Here is a 25,218-nt window from a genome sequence, read left to right as displayed (position 1 = left end):
GTTAGCCTTTCGGTCCCTACTCCCAATTTGCCTGATTTTCTCTCCACAACTAGCTCCTGTTAAAGGAGGACTGTAGCCGTTTCTCTTGGATTACTATGTTTAAGACATATTTAAGACAAAATATTTTCGGGGGTGGGGGAAATGCTGGTCCATTTAAATCAATAGGAGTTTTGCCATTGGCTTCATTGGAGCCAGGATTTTGCATCCAGTGCTGATTTTTAAAGAGAATACAGTTTTATAATCCTGCATCTTAGCAGGGGGGCTAGACTAGATGACCTTGGCTTGCTTCTAACCCTATGGTTCTATAATTCTATAATGAAGAACATCTTTCATACAAACAACATCCCAGAACACTCTACAGAGTCATTGTGAACATTTACAGAGTTAAATAATACACACAGCCAAATTTAATCTCATCTGCTCTGTCCATGATATTTCTAAGCTCCTGTCACTGGGGTATCTAAGGTAAGTGCTGATAGCCTAGTGGGAAAAAAATTAAGAAGTGTAAGGAAAGGAAGAAAAGCAATGTTTGCAGCTGTTTTGAAATGAGAGGAAGGAGGTGATGAGACACAGAGCTACAGGAAACCTGTTCCAGATGGCAGCAGCTGCAGAGGAGAGTACTCTTACAATGATGTCAAGGTTGCATGAAGGTACTGTACAAAGGAGAGGTCAGTTCCAGACAAGCAGAGGAACAAGAAAGGGAGAGAGGCCCATGGAAGGGTTGAAAAACGAAGAGGGCAATTTTGCACTGGATTCTGTAATTAGTGGAGAGCCAGCGAAATTGTTAGAAAATGAGAGAGTGATGGTCTTGCACCTTATAAAGTGGTCACCATTAAAGAGGCAACATTTGCCAAAATCACACACCAGTATCTGAGACACTACAGTTCCTTCTCCTCCAATCTAAAATAGGAAATAACTGTGTGGCATCTGCTGGCAAATGTTGGCTTTTTAAAGGCATTCACTTTATGTGGGAAGACAGCAACATTCTGCATATGGATTAAAAACCTGGGACATGGAGGTATAAAGAATATATGTGAACAATAGTAAAACTGAGGGGTGATGAATGTATTGATGATGATTACAGAAGATGCTGAATCCAGGCACTGGTGTACATGGATAATGTGGTGATAGAGATGGTGATAGGAAGATATATAAACACAGGAGATATGAAAGAAAAAAGAAAGCAGAATCCAGACTGAAGCCAAAAGAAGAGTAAGACAAAATCACAAATTTACCTAGTCCAGGTAAGCAATTAAAGGTATCAAAAGAAGCAAAGTTGAGTTTATCAGTGCAAAAGTGGGGGTGACGGCTCAAGGTGGAAGGGGAGTTAACTAAGAGGGAAAAAGTAAATAAAAAATAGAGATGAATAAAAATAAAAAAGAGAGATGACAACTAGCCTTTGTGGAACTCAAACTAGAGGAGGGGTCTCAGGATAGATGCTGATGGCTGCAATAAGATGGAAGGGAAAAAAAGACATCCTCAGAAAAATGATAGTGTCCTTAATACACAAATGAGGGCAGTTTCCTTGCTCTATGGCCTGATTGAAACCTGAAATATACATTGCAAGTTCCTCAGAGACTGATGGCATGGGATGGCTGTATATTATAATGCACCTACAACACTTAATGTTTCTGACATCCAAATCCACAGACTGAGAAATTCAAACTGCACATATAAACAAAACTACTTGAAAGGATTAGTTCAAGAATATAAACCAGATATAGTTAATCTAACTTGAAATAAAATAGAAAAGATCATGAGACACATTAAAAAGGAACGTAATTCTTAGTGAAGAATTAGTTAATGAAAATCATAAGCCACCAAGATGCATGCAGCACAGTGATTGCTTCCAATATCATATCACATAATTGTATGCATGCTCCCTTGAATGTGAGAAGAAAATATTCTACTGCATACAAAATACAATTTCAGCAAAGAACTCCTGTGTGTGCACAGTGACTGCACTATCAAAGTGATGCATTGTAGATTTAAATTTAAAAGCAAAACATTCTGCATGTAGTATACACATAGGCACTTCCCAAAGTAAGGGGTGGGGTGGAATACCCAGTGCTTCCAGAAGTGTATGGGAGGATGCTTACTATTACAGCCCTTCATATAGTATAGTTGATTGCCCCTGCACACTGGTCCCTCTTTGCAGGCTGGTGTAGAGGAGAGGGCTTGGGACCATGGTCTTACCTCCTCTCTTCCCTTCACTGGAGTACTGTGCACCTCTAGGGAAGTAAAGACAGAGTAGCCCCTGGGCTATCCTGAGTGCAGAAACTACAAATTGACCTGAATTTTATTTGGGCCAAGGAAGTAGGAATGAGGACAATCTGGGCCTCAGTGACATGGCTGTGTATTAATTTTAATTAACTGCAAGCATTCTTTTACAATGTAAGACTTGTACACATCCTCTTTTCAAAAGAGTTGAAAAAATGCTGTTAATCTTCTATTTTATCTTATTTTACCATATAATTTCAATCCATAGAAGTCTGAAATTTCCAACCATTCAAAATCCATACCAACTGTGGATTTTAATCTCCACACACAAAGGCAGATATTTCTCTCTCTCAGAGGTTTCTCTAACTTATAAATAAGGCTTAGCAGAATTCGACTTATACTGTTGTATAATTTCAAGAGATACTATAGATGTTTATTTTTAAGCATTTTTTATTTTTATTGATTTAAATTTTCACACTTGTGGGAAATTATGGGAGTTGTCAGACAATAATTATTTAATGACAGTAGATGTTGAGATTTAAAAAAGTTAAAGCTTTGTAACCATGAAACCACAATTTGTCAGCATTACATGTCAAAATATATTAAATGTTTGCAAGCAGCACACTTTGCCTATCTTGTAAATTTATATTATTACTGATGGCAATATTTCCCCTTGGTTTGTGTGTGTACAATGAAATTGACATTTACGGACATTCACCAACAAAAATCTAATTCTTACATGCCTTCTCAAAGCTACATCAAGCTTAGGATACTTGGACATAGTCCATAATAAACTAAGTGCTAAATTGGCCAAAATTGGTTAAAATGAATTAATTTCAAAGCGGAATCTGGAATATGAATCAGTCAGATATGATGTGTGCAACTTCAGTCCAAAAGTAAATTAAAAGCCAATCAGGAGATATAAACTTTAATATGCCTACTTATCTAAATAAGAATACTCATGTGCATAAAATTTTGCAGCTCCTTAGATTGCAAGCTCTTCTGGGCATGGGCATGTCTATAAAGCACGTGACAAACTTTGGGTGTTATATAAACATATTCTATTACACTGCATCTTTTACATGTCATGCAAAGATAAATCTCATTCTAAATTTCATTATACAAATTACTACAGAATTAAATGCTTGAATTTTGCAATTGTGTATGGAAGTTGCAAATTGCACACACTGGCTGGCACTAATGAAAATTTCCCCTAAAAATAAAATCTCTTTAAAAATATTAGTTTTGCATTTTTATTTGATATGTGTGTGTGTAGAGTGTATATGTGATTTGAATACATCTGTGGTTGCTGTGTGGGTGTGGTGTGTATGTATTTATGGGTGTGCATATGTCATGTGATATGTATGTATAATATATGTATGTAGCATGTATGGTGCACCTTTTTCACCACACAACCCTGACTCATTCCTAGAGCACTGTCCATCCTCTGCAACGAATGAGGCAGGGGTCCTGTAGAAAAAATAGTATATGATCATGTAATTAAATCCTGTATACATGGGCAATCTTAATTCTTCCATTTTCTAGCTTCAGAGTGGCTTAATTTTGCAACCTTAATGTTCTTTTAACATACACTTTTTTGGATGTAATATATGTGATGTGCTAAGCTGTGCTGTGTATGTATATATGAGTGTATATATGTGATATGCAGTGTTGTCAATCTTTGCAATCTTATTGTGAGTTTTGTTAGTTTATGTTTTCCTTACAGACAGAAAAGCTGGAATTTATGATTAAATCAAAAATCTCTGCTCTTATTTCTCTCTCTCATAGTTGTGGAGAAAAGCTTGAAAACATGACCTGAGCACACCTTAAAGGCTCAAAAACCAGAATACAAATACCCCCCCCCCATATATATACTTCTTTTTTTAATTAAAAATCATGATATTTAAGCCAATCTTATGATTTTTGAACTCTTATGGCTGGCAATACTGGATGTGTGAGTATATATATGTGATATTGTGTGTATGTGTGTGGTGTGTATAACTGATGTGGTATATATGTATGGGAGTATACATGTGGTGTATACATCTGATGTATGGAAGTATATATCTGGTGTAAGGTGTATATATATATATATGTGAGATGTGGATATATATATAAGTGATGTGGTATGGGGTGCATGTGTTGGTGTGGTGAATATACTGTAGGTGATGTGCATGTGTGGGTATACATAGGTGATATGGTGTGTGCTGAGGTGGGTATATATATGTGATATGTGGTGTAGATAGGTGCTGTGGTGGGTGTGTTGTATAGATGTGATGTGGGGTGTGTGACGTGGGTGTGTTGGTGTATAGATGTGACCTGGGGTGTCGATATATTCGGGTGGGGGTATAGATGTGGGGTGTAGATATGTTTGGGTGAGGGTGTGTGATGTGGGGTGTATAGCTGTGATGTGGGTGTGTTGGTAGCTGTAAGTAGGGCCTGTCTATCCCTGTGTCCCGGCGAGGGCGTGGCTCGGGGAGACCCAACTTTCCGTTTGTCGCGGGCCGTTAGGGGGCGCTGCCGGGCCGCGTCTGAGGCCTCGGGCCGGCCGGCGGCAGCGAGTCAAGCGGCGGGTGCGGGCGGCGCAGGCGGAGGATGTGGTGCGGCGCCGGCGGGGAGAGGCGGCGGCAGGAGCAGCCCCAGCTCGGGTGCGGAGGGCTGAGCCCAGGTGAGCGGAGCGGGGCCGCCACGGCCTGGCTCGCGGCGCAGGGAGCCGGGGAGGCGGCGACACTGGCCTGTGCCCGCCCCCTCGCCCGGCCCTGCTCCGCCTTGGGAACTGTTGGCTTGGGGCGGCTCCGGGGTGCGGCGGCGGGAGGCAGCAGGCGAGTCCAGCTCCGACCCTCGCACCCGGTACCGGTCAGTGGGGAGCCGGCAGCGGGGGCCGTGTTAGTCGTTATGGGTGCTGCGCTGGCACCCAGGAGCCCCCGGCCGGGCGAGGACCGCGCTGTGCTCGGCGCTGTACAAGCGGGGAACCCAGAGTGGCGCCCGGCCCAGCGAGTAAACGGGAGAGGCTGTAACCAGATAAGCCTCAAACCTGTGGGCGTCGGGTCGATGTGACCACCGCGCCCGTTAGCTAGTGCTTGGAAAGGTCTGGTCTGGGTAGGGTGACCAGAGGTCCCGTTTTGGCCGGGTTGGCCTCTTTTTTTTTAAGCTCGGTCCCGGAGTTCAAGCCTTTCTGGGGGGCAAAACTGGGCATTTGTTCCCTTTGCTCTTGCTCTGGCGGAGGAGGATTCAGAGGAATGTTTGAGTAGCAGCAAATGGGAGAAATGTCTAGTTTTGCCAAAAAAGTCGTGATGGCTGTAACATCAGCTCCGGAGAATGGCCATGCCAGGTGGTCGGGGCTGACTCGAGCCACCCGGTGTCACTGCTTACCTGGCCTCTTGTTTTCAATTTAGGGAAATACGGTTATCTTAGTTCTGGGTCCTCCTGCGAGGGCTGGGCTCCCCACTTCAGACCTTGAGGCATCCAGTGGGAGCTGCTTTGGACTGGCTTTGGTGGGCTCCTCTAGCTCCAATATTCTTTTCATCTTGAACAGAAGATAAAAACTTCCAGTTGTCTCGCCATAAACACCCAAAAAATCTCAAGTAAAAGAAAAGATTGGGTATTTATCTCAGGTGGGATGTTGGTGTGTGTCCCTTGCTCATGGTAGGTGACTTAGATTTCAAGGCAAATTGTCCTCTACTTAAATATGAACTACAGTATCAAAATAATATTTAAAATAAACTATATTCCTTATACTTTTCTTTGTACTGTCCCAAGAGTCCTTGTAATGGCACTTCTGCTTTCCCTGGTAACTTGTCTACTATTCTGTTGCTTTTCTAAAACAAATCTATCTGTCAATTTTTTATTCTCCTGCTGAGTGTCCTGAAATAAATAATACCTGGTCTTTACCATGTGTGAATCTCAAAATGTCATGAACATTAAAAAATGTAAGCCTCATAACGTTCTTGTGGACTATCATCCCCATTTTGTGGATGGGTCTTTAGTCTGTTTCATTGTGTTCTCTGTAACCAGTTGGTCAGTTTCTCTTTAGTTTCTAGGAAGGCCATCTGGGGGGAGAGAGCAATATTTTTAAAAGTAGGAAAAGATGTGATTGTAAAACAACAACAAATTGACAGACTTAGGAGCGGGTATAATGCATGCAGTGTAGTTATAGCTGTGTTGATCCCAGGAGATTAGAGAGACAAGGTGGATGAGGTAATACCTTTTATTGGACCAACTTCTGTTGGTTAGAGAGACAGGCTTTTGAATCACACAGAGAGCTCTTCTTCAGGTCTTCAAACCAAAAGCTTCTCTCTCTCACCAACAGAAGGGGTAGGGGTAATGTCAGATATTACTTTTGAATAATTAATATGTTGATGTCCCTTTAAACATGAAGTAGCTTTTTTTCTTTTGCAGCCCCAGTACCTTCCCCTGATGTTATAGATCAGATAAAAACATTAGTGGTCAGCCCTGAGACTGTTGGTGACCCTCACCCTGGTGATAATCTACCAATTTACAACTGTGTTTGTCCCCTGAAGCCAGTTTGGTCTCCTGCTTCTGTGATATACTCCCACAGGTGTATTAAGTATGTTGAGGGTCCTTTTGTTTCCGATGGGAATGCAGTGGTCAAAATGAGGTGGAATTTTAGGAAGATACCACTGTATTTATTTTATTGCTTTTGTTCACTCAGAAGGCCTGACAGTTTTGAAATATTATTACAAAATGTACAACACAGAATTTGTGTGCATGGAAAAGTTTCCAGCACTGTTGGAAAAAATATTCTGATTTTCAAACTGTGCAATTAGAGACCTACAGTTTCAGCACACTGATGCCAGTAATTAATCCACAAATAAGGCAAGCATAGTAAATGTAAAGACACTTTAAAAAAAAAACATGCTACTTACAACATGCTATACTGCTGGTGTAAGCCTTGTCTACACTAAAAAGTTGTACTGCTTTAATCATACCGATATGGTTAAAGCAGTACAACTCCTAACATGGCTGAAGTTATGTCAGTATAAAGGCACTTTGTATTGGTATAGCTTTTCCTCCATGTGAAGAGGAAAAAGCTATATTTGTATAAATCACCATTATACTAGTATAACTACAACCATACTAGGGCTTTTACTGTTATAACAATTTTGGTTAAAAAAATAAATAAATCACACCACTAACTGAAATAGTTATACTGGTAAAACTTCTAAGTATAGATCAGGAGTTCCACTAACATTAAGAATGTTGGGAACCCTAATGTAGTTTGACCACTGGCATTTTAAGCACCATCTCATAACACTGCTGTGTTGATTGCCAGCAGAAGGCCACCCATCCATGTTAGAGCTCCCGCTATTATTAACACTGGTTGAGCTGAACTAGTGTAAGCAATGGTGGGAAATTTTTGAAAAACTTCCCTACTGTAGGCTGTACCTAAGTGAAACATTGGTAATGGTTGAGTGGACATTCCAGCTACTGTTTAGCTTTTTTAGAGATATACTTGTGTTTTTATATTAAAGTTCTACTAGTCTAAGAAAACCCCTAGACAGACTTTTCATTATCTTTGCCAATATTACAGTAGAGCCTTACTACTTCACACTTACCAGTCCACACCAGTTTTTGTGTGCAAATTAGATTACAGTGTCTCTACTTTTGGACGAAGATTTAAGAGTGTTGTAATGAGGTGTCTTATTACAAAGATTGTATTACTTTTACAAAATGTACTGCAGAACATATACCATGAACTATTGTCATTAATTAAAACTAAATTACACTTGTCAAATAATTGAACAAAATACATTGTGATGCATTATCTCTGCTTTTTTCCCCGATTGTGTTTGTTCAATTACTTATTTGCAATGAGCCTTTCAGTAATTAGTGCAAATTAGTGAGGTTCTACTGTATTAAACTTTTCCTGGTTGGTTAAAGGGATTCAACATTTAATTATATAGTAGTGGCAGAGCCTTGTTCTCTTCACTAAAGTTTAGGCTGTGGTAGATTTCAGATTCTCATAGACATTAAGGTCAGAAGGGACCATTATGATCATCTAGTCTGATCTCCTGCACAACGCAGGCCACAGAATCTCACCCACCCACACCTGTAACAAACCCCTAACCTATGTCTGAGTTATTGAAGTCCTCAAATCATGGTTTAAAGACCTCAAGGTGCAGAGAATCCTCCAGCAAGTGACCCATGCCCTACGCTGCAGAGGAAGGTGAAAAACCTCCAGAGCCCCTGCCAATCTGCCCTAGAGGAAAATTCCTTCCTGACCCCAAATATGGCAATCAGATGTTATAGAGGCACTGATAGTGGCTCCATAGTTAAGGTTGTCTTAGGCTTTTCATATTGACAGGACTTGTAGGCCCCTGTGGAGCTGAAATGGTGGATTGTTTTAAAAGAAACCATAGTAAAAGGTACTCTTGAAGGGGTTTTGGTCACTGGCAGATGTGCCTGAGAGGAGAAAAGTTTTTTTAAAAAAAGTAGACATTTCAGAAATTTTGTATGTAGTCTCAAATTTCATATATGTTTTGCACAAATAGTGTCTGGAAACTTCAAAATTCACTCGGGCATTAGCATCACCTTCTTTTGAACTACAAACCCCATTTTCTTCCACAGAATATTTTAGCTGCTCTCTGTAGGAAAGTAACATAACACACACTTCACCAGTTCATGCATGTCCCTACATCCATGGATGTGAATGGTGCTGAGGTCAGTGAAGGTTTACGTTGTAATGTTTGTGAGAAATGTGGTGTGTTATACATAATGGAGGTTGTTTTAAGCTTATTTATAGAGCAGTGGGGTTGTGTTGAATTTAAGATATCTTAGAGAAGGATAGTGTAGCTGGACATTTTCTTGCTTGTAAGGGTTTTATGGGGCTCTATATGGGCACCTGTGCCTACCTGCATCAAGTCAGCTCCAGTATTGTGGTCCGTATGTGCCAAGATCCAAATAATCTGAGTACCTTCTTATAAATTTTACATTTAATGGGTAAAAATATTTTAATAAAACAATCTTTCCTTAGCAGTCTTACTTATAATGCCTGGGATTATTAACAATAATAAAAAAGAAAAAAATCTAGTTTTACATTTCACCATACTTTCCACTACTTACACTATCTATTTTATTTTATGTTATTGTTATTTATGTTGTTTATTTAGCAAGTTTTAAGAAGTTTACAAATCTTTGCCATGGAAATATCAGAAGCAAAACAATCATTACAACAGTTATATTTTGTTTAAAGAGACCGTATACAGGAATACAGTCATCAGACCTTTCTGTTTAACAGGCTGCTCCCATATTACAGAGTGAGCATCATTACAATACCTCATTTCTAGTGATTTTGTTACATTGAGGGAAGTCTCTATATATACATATTTACCAGATCAGGTATGTTGGTAATGTTTATATTCAAATTCTAAGTATTTACCTGTCCTCTGCCTATTTTACTGGGTAAATTATCAATGTGTTAATTTTTAGCATAATCACAACCTCACATGTTTTTTTTAACCATTCCTCAATAGCTGGGATATTTTTCTTTTTCCAGTGAGAGGCTACCAATAGCCAAGCAGTTACTAGCAGATGAGAGATTAATTTTTCATCTCCTTTTGTATGACCATTTCCACTAGGAAGCCTCAGCAGGATTACCAAAGAATGATTTGGTAATAAATATCCAATAATTTGTGGTATTTGCTTACGGACTGCATCTAATGACTGGACATGTCCACCATATATGCATAAAATCTCTAGTTTTAAGCCAGTTTTTCCAACATGTATCCCCGTTCAGTCTATATATATTTTTTAACCTGACTGGTATGAGGTACCATTGAAACAGTATCTGAAAGAAATTTTCTTTTATTGTGCTACAGACTGAGGTTGTGGATCCTCTTTTCTAGATCAAACCCTATTACTCTGTCTGCAGTAATTTGTCTGTCCACATCCTTTCCCCAGTGTTGGACGCTTTTTTATTAGGAAAGCTGTCTGCAAAGATTGATATAAATGTTTTAGGTTCACAGTGTTTGGGCAGTGAAAATAAACTACTCACATGCACTTCCTGGCTTGCATGTACGAGCACAGTGCTGCATCATCTGGACTGTAAAGGCTTGCAAAGGAATGACATACAGACATACCGTCTTTGATTTTTTTTTCTCTCTTTAAAATGTATAACATGTTTTATTCGCTTTTGTTCTTTTTTTTTAAACAAAGACTAGATTCTGATTCTAAACTACTGTATCTGATGTTGTTTTGAGGCAAATACTATTTACACTAGTGGACAGTGAATACATAAAAAAAAAAGACAGAAAACACAGCAAATAATATTTAGTAGTTCTGAACACACTAAACAGATGGTTAATTCTAACTGTATTCAAGAGTTAGGCACTCACTGTTTGTTTGTTTTGTTCACCATAACTTGGGCTTCCAACATTTACAGAGCCATCCAACCTTTCAAATAAGATTTGCTTCAGAATATACAACCCCACTGGTACCCCTCAGGGGCTATGATTCCTTCATTTCAGCATTCTGACATTTTTCAGCTTTCTCTTTCCCTATCCTTCGGGGAGAGAGAATAATCTTCAGCCCTCTCTAGTTTAAAATCAAATACATATTAACTCCCCCTATTGAAACTGGGTTTCTTACCTATTTTGGAATATCAGACCCAAAGGTAAAGAGAAAGCAGCCTGTGGAGTTGCCATAGTGATTTCTGAATTTACCCCTTAGCATGTTATGTATTTTTACAGAGACTAGCCCTTTCTTACTGTGCCATTTAGATCAGGATTGGAGACCATGGTATGTTGTAATAACTTCATTGTTCTGGAGGAAAGGCTGCTGCAAAACCCATTATAAACCTCATTTATAATGTGGCCCATTATAAATGAGTGGATTTACACTAGGGAAGAGTTTGGTCCACTGGGGACTGAGCGAAGCATGCTGTGGCATCCTTAATTTGAAATATATTTCGTTGTTAATTTGATGTAATTTTCAGAAACTGTAAAACCCCTCCCCCAACACCTTTTCTCAGTGTTAGCTTATGTATACAGTTTCATTTACCAAATAAAATTCTTATCTGGAAAAAAGCTTTAAGATGAACGTCTTTTGATTTAAACTATTAAAAACAAATGGTGATCCTATGGGAGCAAGTGCCAGATATTTACAAGTTTCTCGTTGGTTTACTTTATGAGAACTATATTAGCATAGCTACTGACATTAAGATACTTCCAATATATTGGTGATGGAAATTAAAATAATTTAATGCCCAATTTAAAGTCTACAGACACATAGCAATTCTATAATGTACAAATCTGAAATACAATTGCTTTGTTCGGTGTGATTCCTTAGAGGAATATAGTACTTGGTTTGCACCTAGCCCTCTATAGAAGATCTGCATGCTGCAGATCAGAATTCTGCATTATACCTCTTAGCTATTCCTTCATTTTAGACCCACATTTACCTCCATCCACATACCCTCTATTATCTCACTTTTAAAATAGTATATTACTAGTTGGGAGCCTGTCTCACAATGAACATAATTGGTGCTACTCTCCAGCCTCCCCTCTTATCCCTCCTTCCTTTTCCTTCCTCTGTTGCTGCCTTACAGACTGGTCATTGTTGGGTTGTATGATCATGACATCAGAGTAAATAATCTAGTAATTCCTTTGCTCCTCTTGCTTTCTCTCAGTTTGTTTGCATATTGCAGCCCTGGCGGGTAAAAATCTTAAAACTTTTATATCCTTTTTTTTTAAACATTTCAAACAGCTGTTTGTGACTTGTCAGGGATGGGGGGAGGGAAATGTGTATGACTAATAATAGCTTATATATAGCACTTTCCATCTACCAAAAGCTTTACCTACATATGTTGATTATACTGAATAGCACCTCAGTAGGACAAATTGGAACTGTAACAGTAATTTGCTGAACCATATATACGTAGATTTAGGTGATAGAACCTTATTATTAGGAGTTGTATGAGAAATGCAGCATCATGAAAATGAGTATATAACAAATGTTATGTCATCGTAAGTTTTTTTTTTTTTTTTTCCCCTTGTCTTTTCTTTATAGTGATAAGTGGATTGTTTATGTTGAGGATTTAGATGGGGAGAATGAGTAGGCTATGGTTGAAGGGATTTTTCTTGTTGGAGTGAGAGGTCAGCAGGGTGGGAAGTAATTAATATCAGAATCCTTTGGTGGGTGGCCTGTGGGAAGGACTTGAAGCAGGGAGGCTGCTTGTAGATGATGGTAGGATTAGAAGTTTAGAAATATGGGGAGCCTCTGGTTTGAGAAGCCAGGAGGTGTCATAATGTTGAGTGCAGTCTTCTCTCTTTTTGAGGATGAGCGTGTTAAAACTGAGAGAGGTTGGATGAAAGAGTTTGTATGTATGGGTGTGAGAGGCTCTTGTATTCTTTTCTCTGCTACTTCCAGGATAGTGGGGCTGGCAGGGTAGAGTAGCTGAGACCAGGAAAGTGGGTGATTGTTACTGTCTGTCTCTATCTAGCCAAGGTGATAGTATGGTTATAGCGGGGAGGAAAGGTGCAATGGTTGTTGTAACAAGGGGGATTTTTGTTTTGGAGAGGGCTGGCATTGTAGAATGTTGAAGAGGCCCTTAAGTGTGAGAGATGGTTGACGTGAAGTAGTAGTGAGTGGGTGGTGAATTAGGAAGGTTTTGAGGTTTAATAATGACTTTTGCAGCTAGCCCTGGAGTTCACTCTTCAGGTACCCACCTGTGGCGCTTGCATCCCTTTTTGATGGGTAGGTACTGTCAACTGGCCAAGAGGGTGGAACAGTGTTGCCATGTGTTGGCAATACAGATTTCTGGGACTAGGGAGGAAGAGGTATGATTGTGGTGGGCTTTGGTTCCTCAGTCCTTAGGTAATTGGCAGAGGTAGACAAGGTAGTAATAGATTTGTAAGGAGATAGTGTAAACCAGGAACAAGATGTTTAATCTGTGTTCCTTTGGTTTTGCTTATTCCTCTGGAGATTGAGTTGTCAGGAAGCTAAGATCCCAAGCTTTGGTTCATGGTAATTAACCTTCAGTCGTTGAGGAAAGAAATCTATGATCAAATAAAAACAGAGGTTTCTAACCTTGCATGTATTACCACAGCCTGGTTGGATGATGTTGCTGGGATGGTTTTGCCTTGTGATCACTTTGGTTGATGGTCTCCTCTTGGTGATGTATAAAGATCAAGTGTGCTTCCTGTAATGAGTGGTTGGAAAAGAGTTTTAATTTGCAGGTGGTTGGTCAGCAGGATTCTTGTTTAAATGATTATTTTAATGTTGTTGGGGTTTTGTTTTGTATTAATTATGTGTTAGAGTGCATAGAGTCTTTTACACTCTATGGGATATGTCAAGTCGTCTCATTTTAGCATTATTATGGGAAAGAACGACTTTAATCTTAGCTCACTGCATTTTACATAAAAGTATGTAATTTAATTATATATAAAATGGTCACTTATGTTTTAAAACCACAGTAAAAAGTGAGGGAAGTTTAAAATTTTTGAAAAGAGGATTAAAAAAAGGAAAGAGGCAAAGGGAGTTAAGTAGGGAATAAAACAAACCAGAACTGTCTAAAGCTACCAAAAATATGTGGCTGTGTGCTTTAAACCCACTCTAAAGCAACAGGAAAAAACAGTGCACAATTTAAAAATTACCCCCCTCCCCTTAAAAAAAAAAAAAATCAACCCCCAAGTAAAAACAGTAAAGAGAAAAGGAGAAATTTATGAACAATAATTATGCCATTTGACATAGCTGTCAATAATTGTGCATGTGTGTATCTTTCTGTCTCTACATACACTAGTGGTCAAGTTCTGGTTGCTTCAGCATGAGTATACAAAAGTAGGAGAGGATTCAGGTATTCTTTCTTCTTAGCGCACTTGGCACAATCATAATCAGGCTTCAGTGATCAAGGGAATGCAGAGCCATAGAAGGGGCATTTTTCAGTAGCATGAAAGTGGGGCCCATCTCTCCTGTCCTGTCCCCTTTTGCCAAGATATCAGTGCTACAGGAAGCCCTTATTACACTTGTTGAACAGGTGTGATGTAAGATGCTTTCTCTTGTGGTCCTTTGGTACCCAGTGAAGCCATTATGCTTTTGAAAGGCATAGTGCCTCCTTTGTGGTGGTCTAGCAAGTTACCCCCTTTTCTATCCCCCTGCCTGGCTCAGCCTAGAAAGAGATATAATGAACCCTATATATTCAAATGATTTTTAACAATAAACTGAATAATTTGGCATAAATATGTCTTGAGGGAAATACATTTTACAGCAAATTAAAAGCTGATTGATAAACAAGAACTTTTTAGTAACTAATTATAGTAGATCAAAGTGTCATTTAAGTGTCCACCAGCAAGAGCAAGAAAATCAGTTAACTCTTAAGGTCCACAGCCTAGGCACAATGGAGGCCCCTCTTCAGTGTGCACTGTTGTGCATATCCATCCATCCTAAGGCACCTTTTGCCATGATATAAGCCCATGATATCTCAGTGTATAAATACTGGATGTTTAATAGTCATCTGAGAACTTGCTTTTTGGACTTGTTTCAAATACTGAACACTTAATTGGTGTTTGTTGAAAAATTATTTACTTTGGTTTTTTACCACATCTTGTATGACTAGTTTTACTAACCATCTAACACTGTCCCTTTCTTATTAAAAGAATATGGCACCAATGCACTGGCCTTTCACTATTTTTTGCATCTGATTTGATACATTATTATAGTTTGACATGGAAAAGAGCTAATTAGATCATAGTCTAGCCGAATGTAATTTTTCATACAGGATGTATTGGATCTTTTGCAGTTTGTATTCTAAAGAAGTACAGATAACTAATAGAAAATTATAGTTCCTGGAACTTAGGATTTCTAGGTCAGGTATGTTTTAGGATTTTTTTTTGTCCTCATAAAAATGAATTCTTATTATGTTAATATGTAGCAGATATTTCCACTGATGCAAACAGGAGAATGTCATGTGTAACTTATAATATCTTTAAAAGTTCTAGTATGCCACAGTGTGGCCTTTTGATTTCTTTTCTTGTAGCATAAAATAGCATCTGTGTATGCTGAAATTCAGTATTTCTGTCAGTATATCTGCATACCCAAAGAGGGCATTCTAACCTTAAAAAATTTCTCAGTTCTATAGGAGTTCATCTCAGTCTTTTTCTCTCACATGCATCTTTGCTTTTGACTCTGACTTTCAGGTATCTGAGTCCAGGGAAGAAAATGACCAAATTTCATGTCTACTAAACATAACTATTACAAAGTTTTTCTTCTGCAAAAACTGCAGCATCAAGGCAGATCATAACTTTCATGTTCTTAGCACAAGAAGAAGTTGGTAGAGCTTTTAAACATCTTTCTGTAAGACTGCTCATGTGAGCAGTTCCCACTGAGTGAAAAATTCTTTAAATTGTGGAGCCTTTGCAAACCATTTCAAAACTCCTTTGGGTGTTTCTTTTTCAGTTGTGTTCATAGTCTGAGTAACAGTCAAAAGGCTTTCAGTTTCAGGATAATGGCCATGCTGTTCTACTGAAATTAAAGAAGCCAGTCAATAGACCCCTTTATTTTATCAATAGAAGAACCCACAAGAACTCTCTGAGTCAGATATTTTATTAAATCTCATTTGCCATATCAGATCTGAGAATAAGTACAGAATTTCAGGCATCTTTAGGTTGTGTTCACAGTACAAAAACTAATAACCTGGTTTGGTCTTGTTTCTGTGGACAGGATTGAATCATGATATAGCCATATTAAAGAATCAAGTGTAAGTATGGGAGCCCCAAAGTAGAGGGAACAGGAGTACTACTCTGAAACCTGTCTTTTTGCGGATACAGACTAACACGGCTGCTACTCTGAAACCAAAGTAGAGGCTAGCCTGTCAGTTCTGGAGTCATGATGTCACATTTGGTTTAGATTACTATTGAAAATTTGTCTTAAACTAAATCCTTGATGAATTGTTTTTTCACAACATGAAATCCCACACAATTTGGTGTGACCAGCAATCTTGGCTTACAGGAGACCCATGACTTGAATAATAAAGAAATTATTACTATTTGTACCTCCAAGTATTTTTGAGAGTGCCTTGGGATTCCACAGAAGCGCTAGGAAGGAATTAATTTTTCTCCAGTCTTTAAGATAAACTCTTAAAAAACAATTCTGTAAAGACACAAGTTCAAAAGGTACTAAGCCCTGAGGTGTCTCATATTGTGAGGCAATCTTTTTTTAGTGGTCATACCAGGGATATGGAATTTGCCACTCCTGGCTTAGTTACTGGTTCTACCTCTTGCATGCTTTGTGACCTTGGGCAAGTCACTTAACCTCTGTTTGTGTCTGTTTACCCACCTGCAGAATGGATGTAATAATACTGTCATTCATCACAGAATTGATGAGGTTTAATGTCTTTAAATACTTTACCCTCCTTGGAAGAAAAGGATAATAGAAGTAAAAAGTAGTATTGTTTATAACAATGACTTTCAAGAGTGCTATACCTAAAGCCAACACGAGCAACTCTGGTAGAACACCTAAAACGTTTCTAGGCTTCTGTATTAGGCATAGTGCCAGCATTCATCCATTTGTTAGCCAGCTGTTGCATCCAGACCCTGGTTTTCCCCCCAGTGCTTTGCAAATTATCATTCCTAATTTTAGAGTTAATGTGTCAAATTCAGACTGGTGTAAGCAGCAAATCAGTAGCGTTGCACTCACTTGCATCAGTTCTGAATTTGTCCCAGACAATTTAGAGCTTACCTTAGGGGAGAGTACATCCCCTGGCTCAGCACTTCAAAAGTCGTTGCAGATCTTTTGCAGCCAGGATTGGGACGGTATCTGTTGTCAGCATGCTCCTATGTCTGGATGACCCTTCCCATTTCCTTGATGGGTATCTATGAAATTTGCTGTGAACTTCCTGCTCCAAAATGTCAGAACATCTCATATTTTTTAGCTAGCACAGCAGATTTATTTTATATGATTTGGAGCAACAAGAACAGGGTCACAGACAAGTAGGAGGTAGCAGTTAATATTGAGAGTGCCTGTAAGAAAAGAATGGGATAGACTCTTGTTTGCTACTTCACAAAAGGCCCTGCAAATCCTAGGCACAGCTGTCAACACATTAACTCAAAAGCCAAGACAAATAAAAAACCCCCCAACATACAAAATACAATATCTGTATTTATAAACCTCTGAACTTGAAATAATGTAAACACCAGAACAATGTGAATGTTGTCATCCACTAAACTCTCTATTGATATACACATTGGCAAGACTCCTTTCAGATATACTTTTTTACCCCTATGTGGGCTAGTCATTTCTATATCCATTAAAATTCATCCAAAATGTACCAAGATATGATGCATGTCATTTACTTACGTTTTGCATGATAATCACACGTACATATATAAAAGGCCAGTCTGATTCATGTTTTCTCCACATTACTTTCTAAATCTAAAGATTTCACTAAAAACTTTGTTTCATTACATATGCTTCATTGATGCCAAGGAGTTTGTGTGATACAATAAACTATCTCATAGAAAGATAAAGAGAAAGTACAGTATTACTCTCTTAAAGGATATGTTTAAATATTAGGATAATAAGGAGATGCGGAGGAGAATCTGAGTGAAAGATGGCAAATTCTATACTCTTTTCATCAAAGTAGCTATGGGAATACTTAGATGATACACACATAGGATGTGACAGTCATCAGTTAACAAACCTCTGGCAAAATTCTTTACTTTTGTTTAAGTTCCAAAGGTATAGTATCTGTTAATAAATGGCAACCTGTATTTTTGGTTAATATATGTAAAGGCAGAGAGATTGCCAAAGTAAATTGGGGAAGATAATTGTCCTAAGGTCTGTGATTTCTAAGATTTGAATGGTAATGATTTAATGGGTTTCAAAATAGAAGGTCTTATAAACTGTCACTAGTGTAATGCTCTCAAAAGGAATGAATGGAGCCAGTGTGCTTTTAGAGATGAATGTGGATAGTGAAAGGGACCAATGAAGAGATTCAGCCCCATTTATTTTGGGGGAAGTGAGTAATTGGTTCCTGAGAACTAGTCAGGACCTACGAGGACCAGCTGGGTCACAGAGTATGGAGGTAAATGACCACGGAATTGGAGAACCGCAATGGAAGTTGATGGAAAAGGGTGGGTATGACTACAGCATCCTAAGATGACTGAAAGATGTTGGAGCTGACACACCAGGATGAGCTTGAGGGAGTGAAACTGACCCAGAACTAGAGTGCGGGAGAACCAAAGAAAGGTTCTCTATGCCTCAGTGAGGATCTTACTGTAGTTGCACATATGCTCCATATGCGAGATTGGATATTTTTTGAATAGCAGTGCTGTGCATGTGCCTGGGCCACCTCATGCTCCTATACAAGGGCATAAAGGGCAGGATGGCCTCTTCCTTCCCACAACCCAGCATTTATCTGACACACTAGTCTCTCCAGAGACCCTAAACTGGTTTTCTATCAACCTCCTTGTGACAGCCTCTTATCTTCATACTTTTTCTTGCAAGGGATATTGTCACATGACTGGGGTGTGGACAATGATGTCTAGTGGTCGGAGTGGGAGTCAGGCATAATGGCCAAACCGGTAGTCATGCCTAGTGGTGAGAACTGGGAGTCGGAGCGGTTAGCATAGGAGTTGATAGAAATCAGAGGTAGGACTGGAGCCAGAAGTCAGGGGCCAGAGCCAAGGGTCACAGCTGGAGCCAGGAGTCATAGTGAAGGGTCAGAACTGGAGTCAGAGACCACATGGACTTCTCAAGTAGATGTGGCTAGAGCTGAGCATCCCAGGACTTATAGGTCCTGATGGAAAAACACTTGCACACAGGCATTGACTGTATCCATTCTTGATGGGGATCAGTCTGTCACTGGACAGGCAGGGTCTCAACCCTGAGGGGCTGGAGTCTGCTGTGAGGAGTGGCAGTCAGTGCAAAGCACCTCACCTCGCTGTACAGGGGAGTATGCAGGGACCTGCAGCAGTGCCAGTCTCTGGACAATCTAATGAGTGCAGTTGGCCTGCAGTAGCCTGCCTGATTGGCTATGCCAACTGATTGGTTTGAAGGGTCAGCAGACTGCCTTTTAAACCAGTAGTTGCAGCACTGAACTGGTGGCAGGACCTCAGAAGTGTGTGTGGAGGGGTGCCATTCTCTTCCCTGTCCCTGACAAAGACCTTAATCATGGACGCATCAGGTACAGGTTGGAGATCCCATCTGGACCACCCATAAATTCAAGGGCCTGGTCCCCAGGGGACAAGGGGCTCCACATCAATGTCTTGGAGCTCAGAGCCATCAGGCTAGCCTCCATGGCCTTCCTACCTATTATTCAAAGCTCCACAGTGCAGATCCTGATGGACAACACCTCCGTGATACTCTACATGAACAGGCAAGAATGCTCGTGATCATCTCCCCTCTGCCTGGAAGCCATCAAACTCTGAACATGGTGCTGTCAACACAGGATAATCCTGACGGCTCTTCACCTCCTGGGTGTCAACAACCTGGTGGACTTCCTGAGGTGGCAGACAGTCACCACTCATGAGTGGGCTCTGCTGAAGTGTATCTGGAGCCAGTGATGACCTCATTGATAGACCTGTTCATTACTGATGTTGTTGACAAATGCTAGAACTTTGTTCCAGTGGGGGCATGAGTCCAGGATCATTACTAGATGCCTTCCTTTTGCAGTGGTCCCAATGTCTCTTGTTCGTCTTTCCCCCGACCCTTCCCCACAACACCCTTGATACACAGGGTGATTTTTCAATATCAAAAGGGACAAAGCTACAGTCATTCTCACAGCTCCGTACTGCACCAGGCCATTTTGACTGACAGACCTACTATAAATGTCCATCCAGTCTCCTATCTAGCTCCCACACTGCCCAGATGATCTTGCAGCACCACAGCCAGATGCCCCATCCAGACAAGAAGTCACTTCACCAGATGACTTGGCCGTTGGCTCGCAGAGTACCACAGACGGATTGCACCGTGCAAGTTCAGAATATCCTGATACAGAGAAGGAAAACATCTACCAGAAGAACATAGTCAAAGAAGTGTACCATGCTTTGGAGAAGAAAGTGGTGAGTGTTGTGATGGTCGTTAGTTCTTGGGGGAGTTCACTCCATGGTCTTGGACCACCCCCGAAGAAAGTTCTGTCTCCCACACAGACAAGCTTTACTCTTGTTGAAAGTTTTATTGTGCCAGAGGAGCATAGTTGTTGAGCATAGTTTTTGTCTCAGAGCTTTAGATGGTCTCCTAGATACCTGGGTGCAGGCTATAGAGCACTTTGAAGATAAGGACTCAGTTCTCTGTGTGTTCACATCCGAGGAAATAATCTGGTTACTCGGTCTATCCAGAGTCTAGATGGCATTGGGATTTGGAAGAGAGTTAGATTACGCTGACTTTATAGCATGACCTCCTGAGTGAGACTACAGGGTAAACTTCCTGTGAGAGACAAAGGAAGAGAATTTATACTGAGATTTTATTATAATAAATTGCAAAGTTAGGAGCCAATTCCTCACCCGTGGCAATATAGGACCTGCCATGTTTTATTTTCATTATGTCTGATCGCTATTGAGCTGTTAAGAGAAAATTGCTATTTCAGTAAAATCAATTCTGGTTTCTGACTGACTGTGTGTCAGACACTTAATTTGGAACTCAGTCTCTTGATTAAAATTAAAAATTAAAATCTCCAGGTAGGAGCACTCAAACTGTGTTTGCCTTTGAAACTGGCTGCTGCCAGTGTGTTGTCACACTTTCCTTTATCCCTGTGATAAGCTTTATACTGGAGCCTGCTGCAGGTGATCTATCTGACTGAGCCTAGGTGGGGGGAATCCACTGTCACACAGCCCATAGAATGATGTGGTTTATTAAATAGACCTCACAGAGTACTGTTGTATTGCTGTTATAATTACATGTGCATTAGGTGGAACCCTTTTGTTATGGCACATTATTGCTGTCTCCATTAAGTATTGTTAAATAAACGTACAGCCTTAACGCAACTTTTTCCTGATTTTTTTTTTCTGTAAACATCATGGACTATGACTTAAATGTGTTTGAAAACTCTATTTTAAACTGAATAAACCAAAGATACTTTCTCTAAACTCTTTCTCCTGTACAGCCTTTTCCAAGGGTACGTCTACACTGCCCATGTTACAGCGTGGCCGCGGTGATGTAGGCACGCTTTATCGCCAGGTAGAACTCTCCCAGCGATTTAAAAAAAAAACAAAAACCCACCCCGAACAAGCAGTGGTAGCTTTATTGCCGGGAGCATATAACTCTACACTACAGAGCATAGGAAATACCACGCTGGATCAGAAAAATGGTCCATCTAGTCCAGTATCCTGTCTGAAATTTATCATTGCCGGATGCTTCACAGGAATGTACGAAACCCCCATAATACAGAGTTAGGCAATAATATGCCCATAGTGAGTGAGGGGAGGAGTTTTCCTAACCTCAGATGGTTAATGTTTGGCCTCGTGGTGACCTGCCTTTACTCCAAGACCTTAAAAGCATAATTTTCAGTATAGATACACAACTCCTTAAATATTTTCTGTACATACATTTCACAGTGATTCTGATGATCAGTGAGCTACTGGCTCTCAGTGGTGATCTTATTTGTGTCCCTTCGGTGAACTATTATTCGACCAAGGGGAGTCCTGTAAGACCCTATGCACCTTCTGTGCCCTCTGCCAGTTGACACCAGGGGGTTCCTGGGTCACAACAGATAAAAACAAAATAAAGGTTACGTTGGGGGCAGTGTAATTGCATTCAATTTTAACTTCTAGAAATAACCCCAATTCCATCATCATGGTAGATTTGTGGATCTCTAGCTGCCGACTATCACGCATGTTCATTAGTTATTAGACAGGTTCTCTCAATAGAGTTGTAGATTTTCACAAACTAAATGATTGATTATTGTATCCTTCAATTAAAATAATTTCAGAAATCTACATTTCAGGGATTTATGGAAAGAGTAGGATTATAGGCCCCAGTTTAGCAAGGCATTTAAGCAGGTGCTTAAGTTCAAGCATATGAATAATCCCATTGACTTCAGTGGGATTTACACACATTTAAATGCTTTGCTGAATAGTGGTGGATTTAGGCAGGTAAAATTAAGCACATGCTTAAGTGCTTTGCTGATTCAAGGCTTAATTCTGAATAACAGGTGAAAACCAATATTACAATACAACATGATTAAATTTTGGACTGGTGTTAAATTTAAATACACTTTATAATAAATTATTGGCTTTTATTAAGTGTTTTAAATATTAAGATATTTACTGGCCCATTTTTCATAGGTAGCTGTAGAATGAGTTTCATGTACTATGTGATTTTTTTTTTTTTTTTTTAAACAGGTAACACTACTGACTCTGTGTATTTTTAAAAAAAAAGATAGAGATGGATATATTGAAATTCATATAGACTAATGTGATGCTGACTAATGTGCTGCGTTTTGACCCAGTGCTTTAAAGATGGTCATTGCCATATTTCTTTGTAAGGAGATACATGGATTAAACATGTCTACAATATTTTGTTGTTTGCCACAATGTGGCAAACGTCAATAAAAATAGAATTATTTGAACGTTAATGCAGCTAAGGAAGTCCATTCTGACATCTAAAATGCATTACAATGTTAAGGCTGTTTTATAATTAAGAATAAGACTAACAAGCATTTAATGATTTCAGTGAAATCATGACATCTTGGAAATTTAGCAGTTGAAAGACTGAACCCAGCATGTGATCTTAGAAACCACAAAAACAACAAAGAGTCTGGTGGCACCTTAAAGACTAACAGATTTATTTGGGCATAAGCTTTCGTGAGTAAAAACCTCACTTCTTCGGATTTGTGAGGGAAAAAAACATCTTAGATGGGAAATAAAATAATTATCTAATCACTTTGTTTTTCTCAAAGTTCCACATAACTACAAAATGGAAGTTAAGCAAAAGTATAGCTAAATATAGCTAATAGGAATTAAAACTGAGAAGGTGAGTATTTGACCTTGAATTTTAAGAATTTATGAAAATCTATACACAAAAGGAACTTTCCCTGAAAGAAATTCCTGTTTCTATTAACTGTTCAAGTATTAAAATACTTCATGTTCTACCATTAGTAGCAAACTTATTTAAAATATTGTGCATTGTATTTTAATTTTTGCAATGTGGCAAACAGACATGCCAGTAAAATATAAAAATGCGCTTACTAAATTATAAACCTTGTAGAAAACATTAAGAAGATAAAATTGTATCTTCATTCTATGTTGATGGCATTTATGTTTGATGGATTTTGTTTATTAATGTACATCAAGAGACTTCTTGTTTCTATTCTCATTTGTTAAAAATAAATATTTCCTTGAGAGGAGAACTCCCCCATCTCATGCATGTTTTATTAAGGCAACAGTAAAAAATTCATTAAAGAAGCACAACTACAGATATCATTCTGTGTGTGTTTTGGACAGTGGACGTTGAGTGGTACCAAACATCTCCCCCCTCCAACTCTGTCCACACAGGGTAATTCTGGTAACAAATAACCAGATTAAGTTAGAATTACTTAAGTGTATTGTGATAATCAAGCTCTATTAAAACTCTATTATAATGTACCAGTTATGTTTGTGTTCAACTGAAAATGTTTATAAACATTGCATGGTGTATAAGTAGCCACTGCAGATTTGTGTATTGATTTGTAAAGTGTTTTGGGATCATATAAGATGTTGGATACTGTACTAATTCAAGATGTTTTTATTTCATCTACATACTACTCGGGTTTTTGGTCAAACAACTAAATTTCCACTCGTTTTCAGTCACAAATGAGGAGTTTAACTCCAATTCTGATCCCACTGTAGTCAATATCAAAACTTCCATTCACCATACAGGGAGCAGGATGTCTAAAGTTGTTCAATGAACTAAACAAACAAACCAAAAGAATAAAAATATCACTTTTTTTTTTTTGCATACTGTTAAGTACAAGAGAATATTTTTCACCTAGGAACCTCAAATGCTTTGTGGTTTTGCATCCCAGTATCCCATCTTATTGATGCAATTGAGGCTCAAGTGATGTTGGCCATTACATTCCAGCTTCTTTCTGAAGCATTTACACCTTTAGATTTTGCATTTTTTTGCCCTGAGTAGGTTACTTTTAATGAATCCTTGACTGTCAGAAGAAGATTCTTGTGGAATATCTTCTTTAATAAATACAAGTCTTTTCAGAATTTCCCATGATCAGGGCTTGAATCACTTTACTCAATACCTACTACTCCAAGGAATAAGCCTACTAGGCAGGGCAAAAAAATACCTGTGCTTCCACAGATTGTAGGTTCACACTCCCTAGAATTTAAAGGACTAAGAAAGTTGTGTAGTGTTTGAACTGTATTTAATTGTAATAATGTTTATCAGCTTTCTACTTAAACTTAACTTACTATATCTGTCTTTTTGTTACTCTTTTCCCTTCTTGGCTTCATTTTACCTTCTTTTTCCTTCTCTTTCCTATAACAGATCATGGTGTAACTCTTCGAGTTGTCTTCAGGGGGGATCTGGCAATTTTAGAAGACACTTCAGAGGATTGTGGCAGATTGGCATTAATTTGTCAATTAGCAATATTTGATGTGGAGCAGAAAAAATTAGGAAGGAATTGTAAGAAAATGAGTCTTGTCTTTTTATTAAAGACCAGCTGAGGTGGATTCAGGTTGATCCCTCCAGTCAGAACAATGAACATGGCAAACATAGTTAGTAGGCTAAAGCAAAGAACAGATGGCCCTTCAGAAAGTGGAATGGTTGTTTGGAAATAAATTGCAAAGGTAGGATGGGAAATAACTCTTGAGTGCACATCTTATGAAGAATTTTAAGTTTTTACAGATGTGATATAGGAGCCACAAACTGTTTATCCTAAGCAGTGAATAAAATCTTGACAGGGTTTGAGAAATCTCCAAAAGACATTTCATAAATGATTGACATAGCCTCCTAGAATAGTACATTAGGCAGTTCCTTTGCGGAGGAGGAGGATTTACACCTCCCACACCTCCAGGCTCAGTGTGAGTAGTGTGAGAGTGCTACATTTGCTCGAACCAC

General features: G+C 39.1%; 1 protein-coding gene across 1 annotated transcript in view; it reads left to right on the top strand.

The window, feature by feature from the left end:
• The first annotated feature begins 4,770 nt into the window (after nt 1-4,770).
• DISC1 (DISC1 scaffold protein) overlaps nt 4,771-25,218 on the top strand; it is a 344,506-nt gene continuing 324,058 nt past the window's right edge. The window contains 1 exon segment of the mRNA XM_034765114.1: nt 4,771-4,888. Within this exon segment, the coding sequence (XP_034621005.1) occupies nt 4,816-4,888 (73 nt within the window). The 5' untranslated portion in view covers nt 4,771-4,815.

Source organism: Trachemys scripta, chromosome 3 (assembly GCF_013100865.1).
Source record: "Trachemys scripta elegans isolate TJP31775 chromosome 3, CAS_Tse_1.0, whole genome shotgun sequence".
NCBI classification, from domain to species: Eukaryota; Metazoa; Chordata; order Testudines; family Emydidae; genus Trachemys; species Trachemys scripta.
The sequence above is the reverse complement of the archived record's forward strand: the minus strand, read 5'-3'. Positions and strand labels throughout refer to the sequence as shown.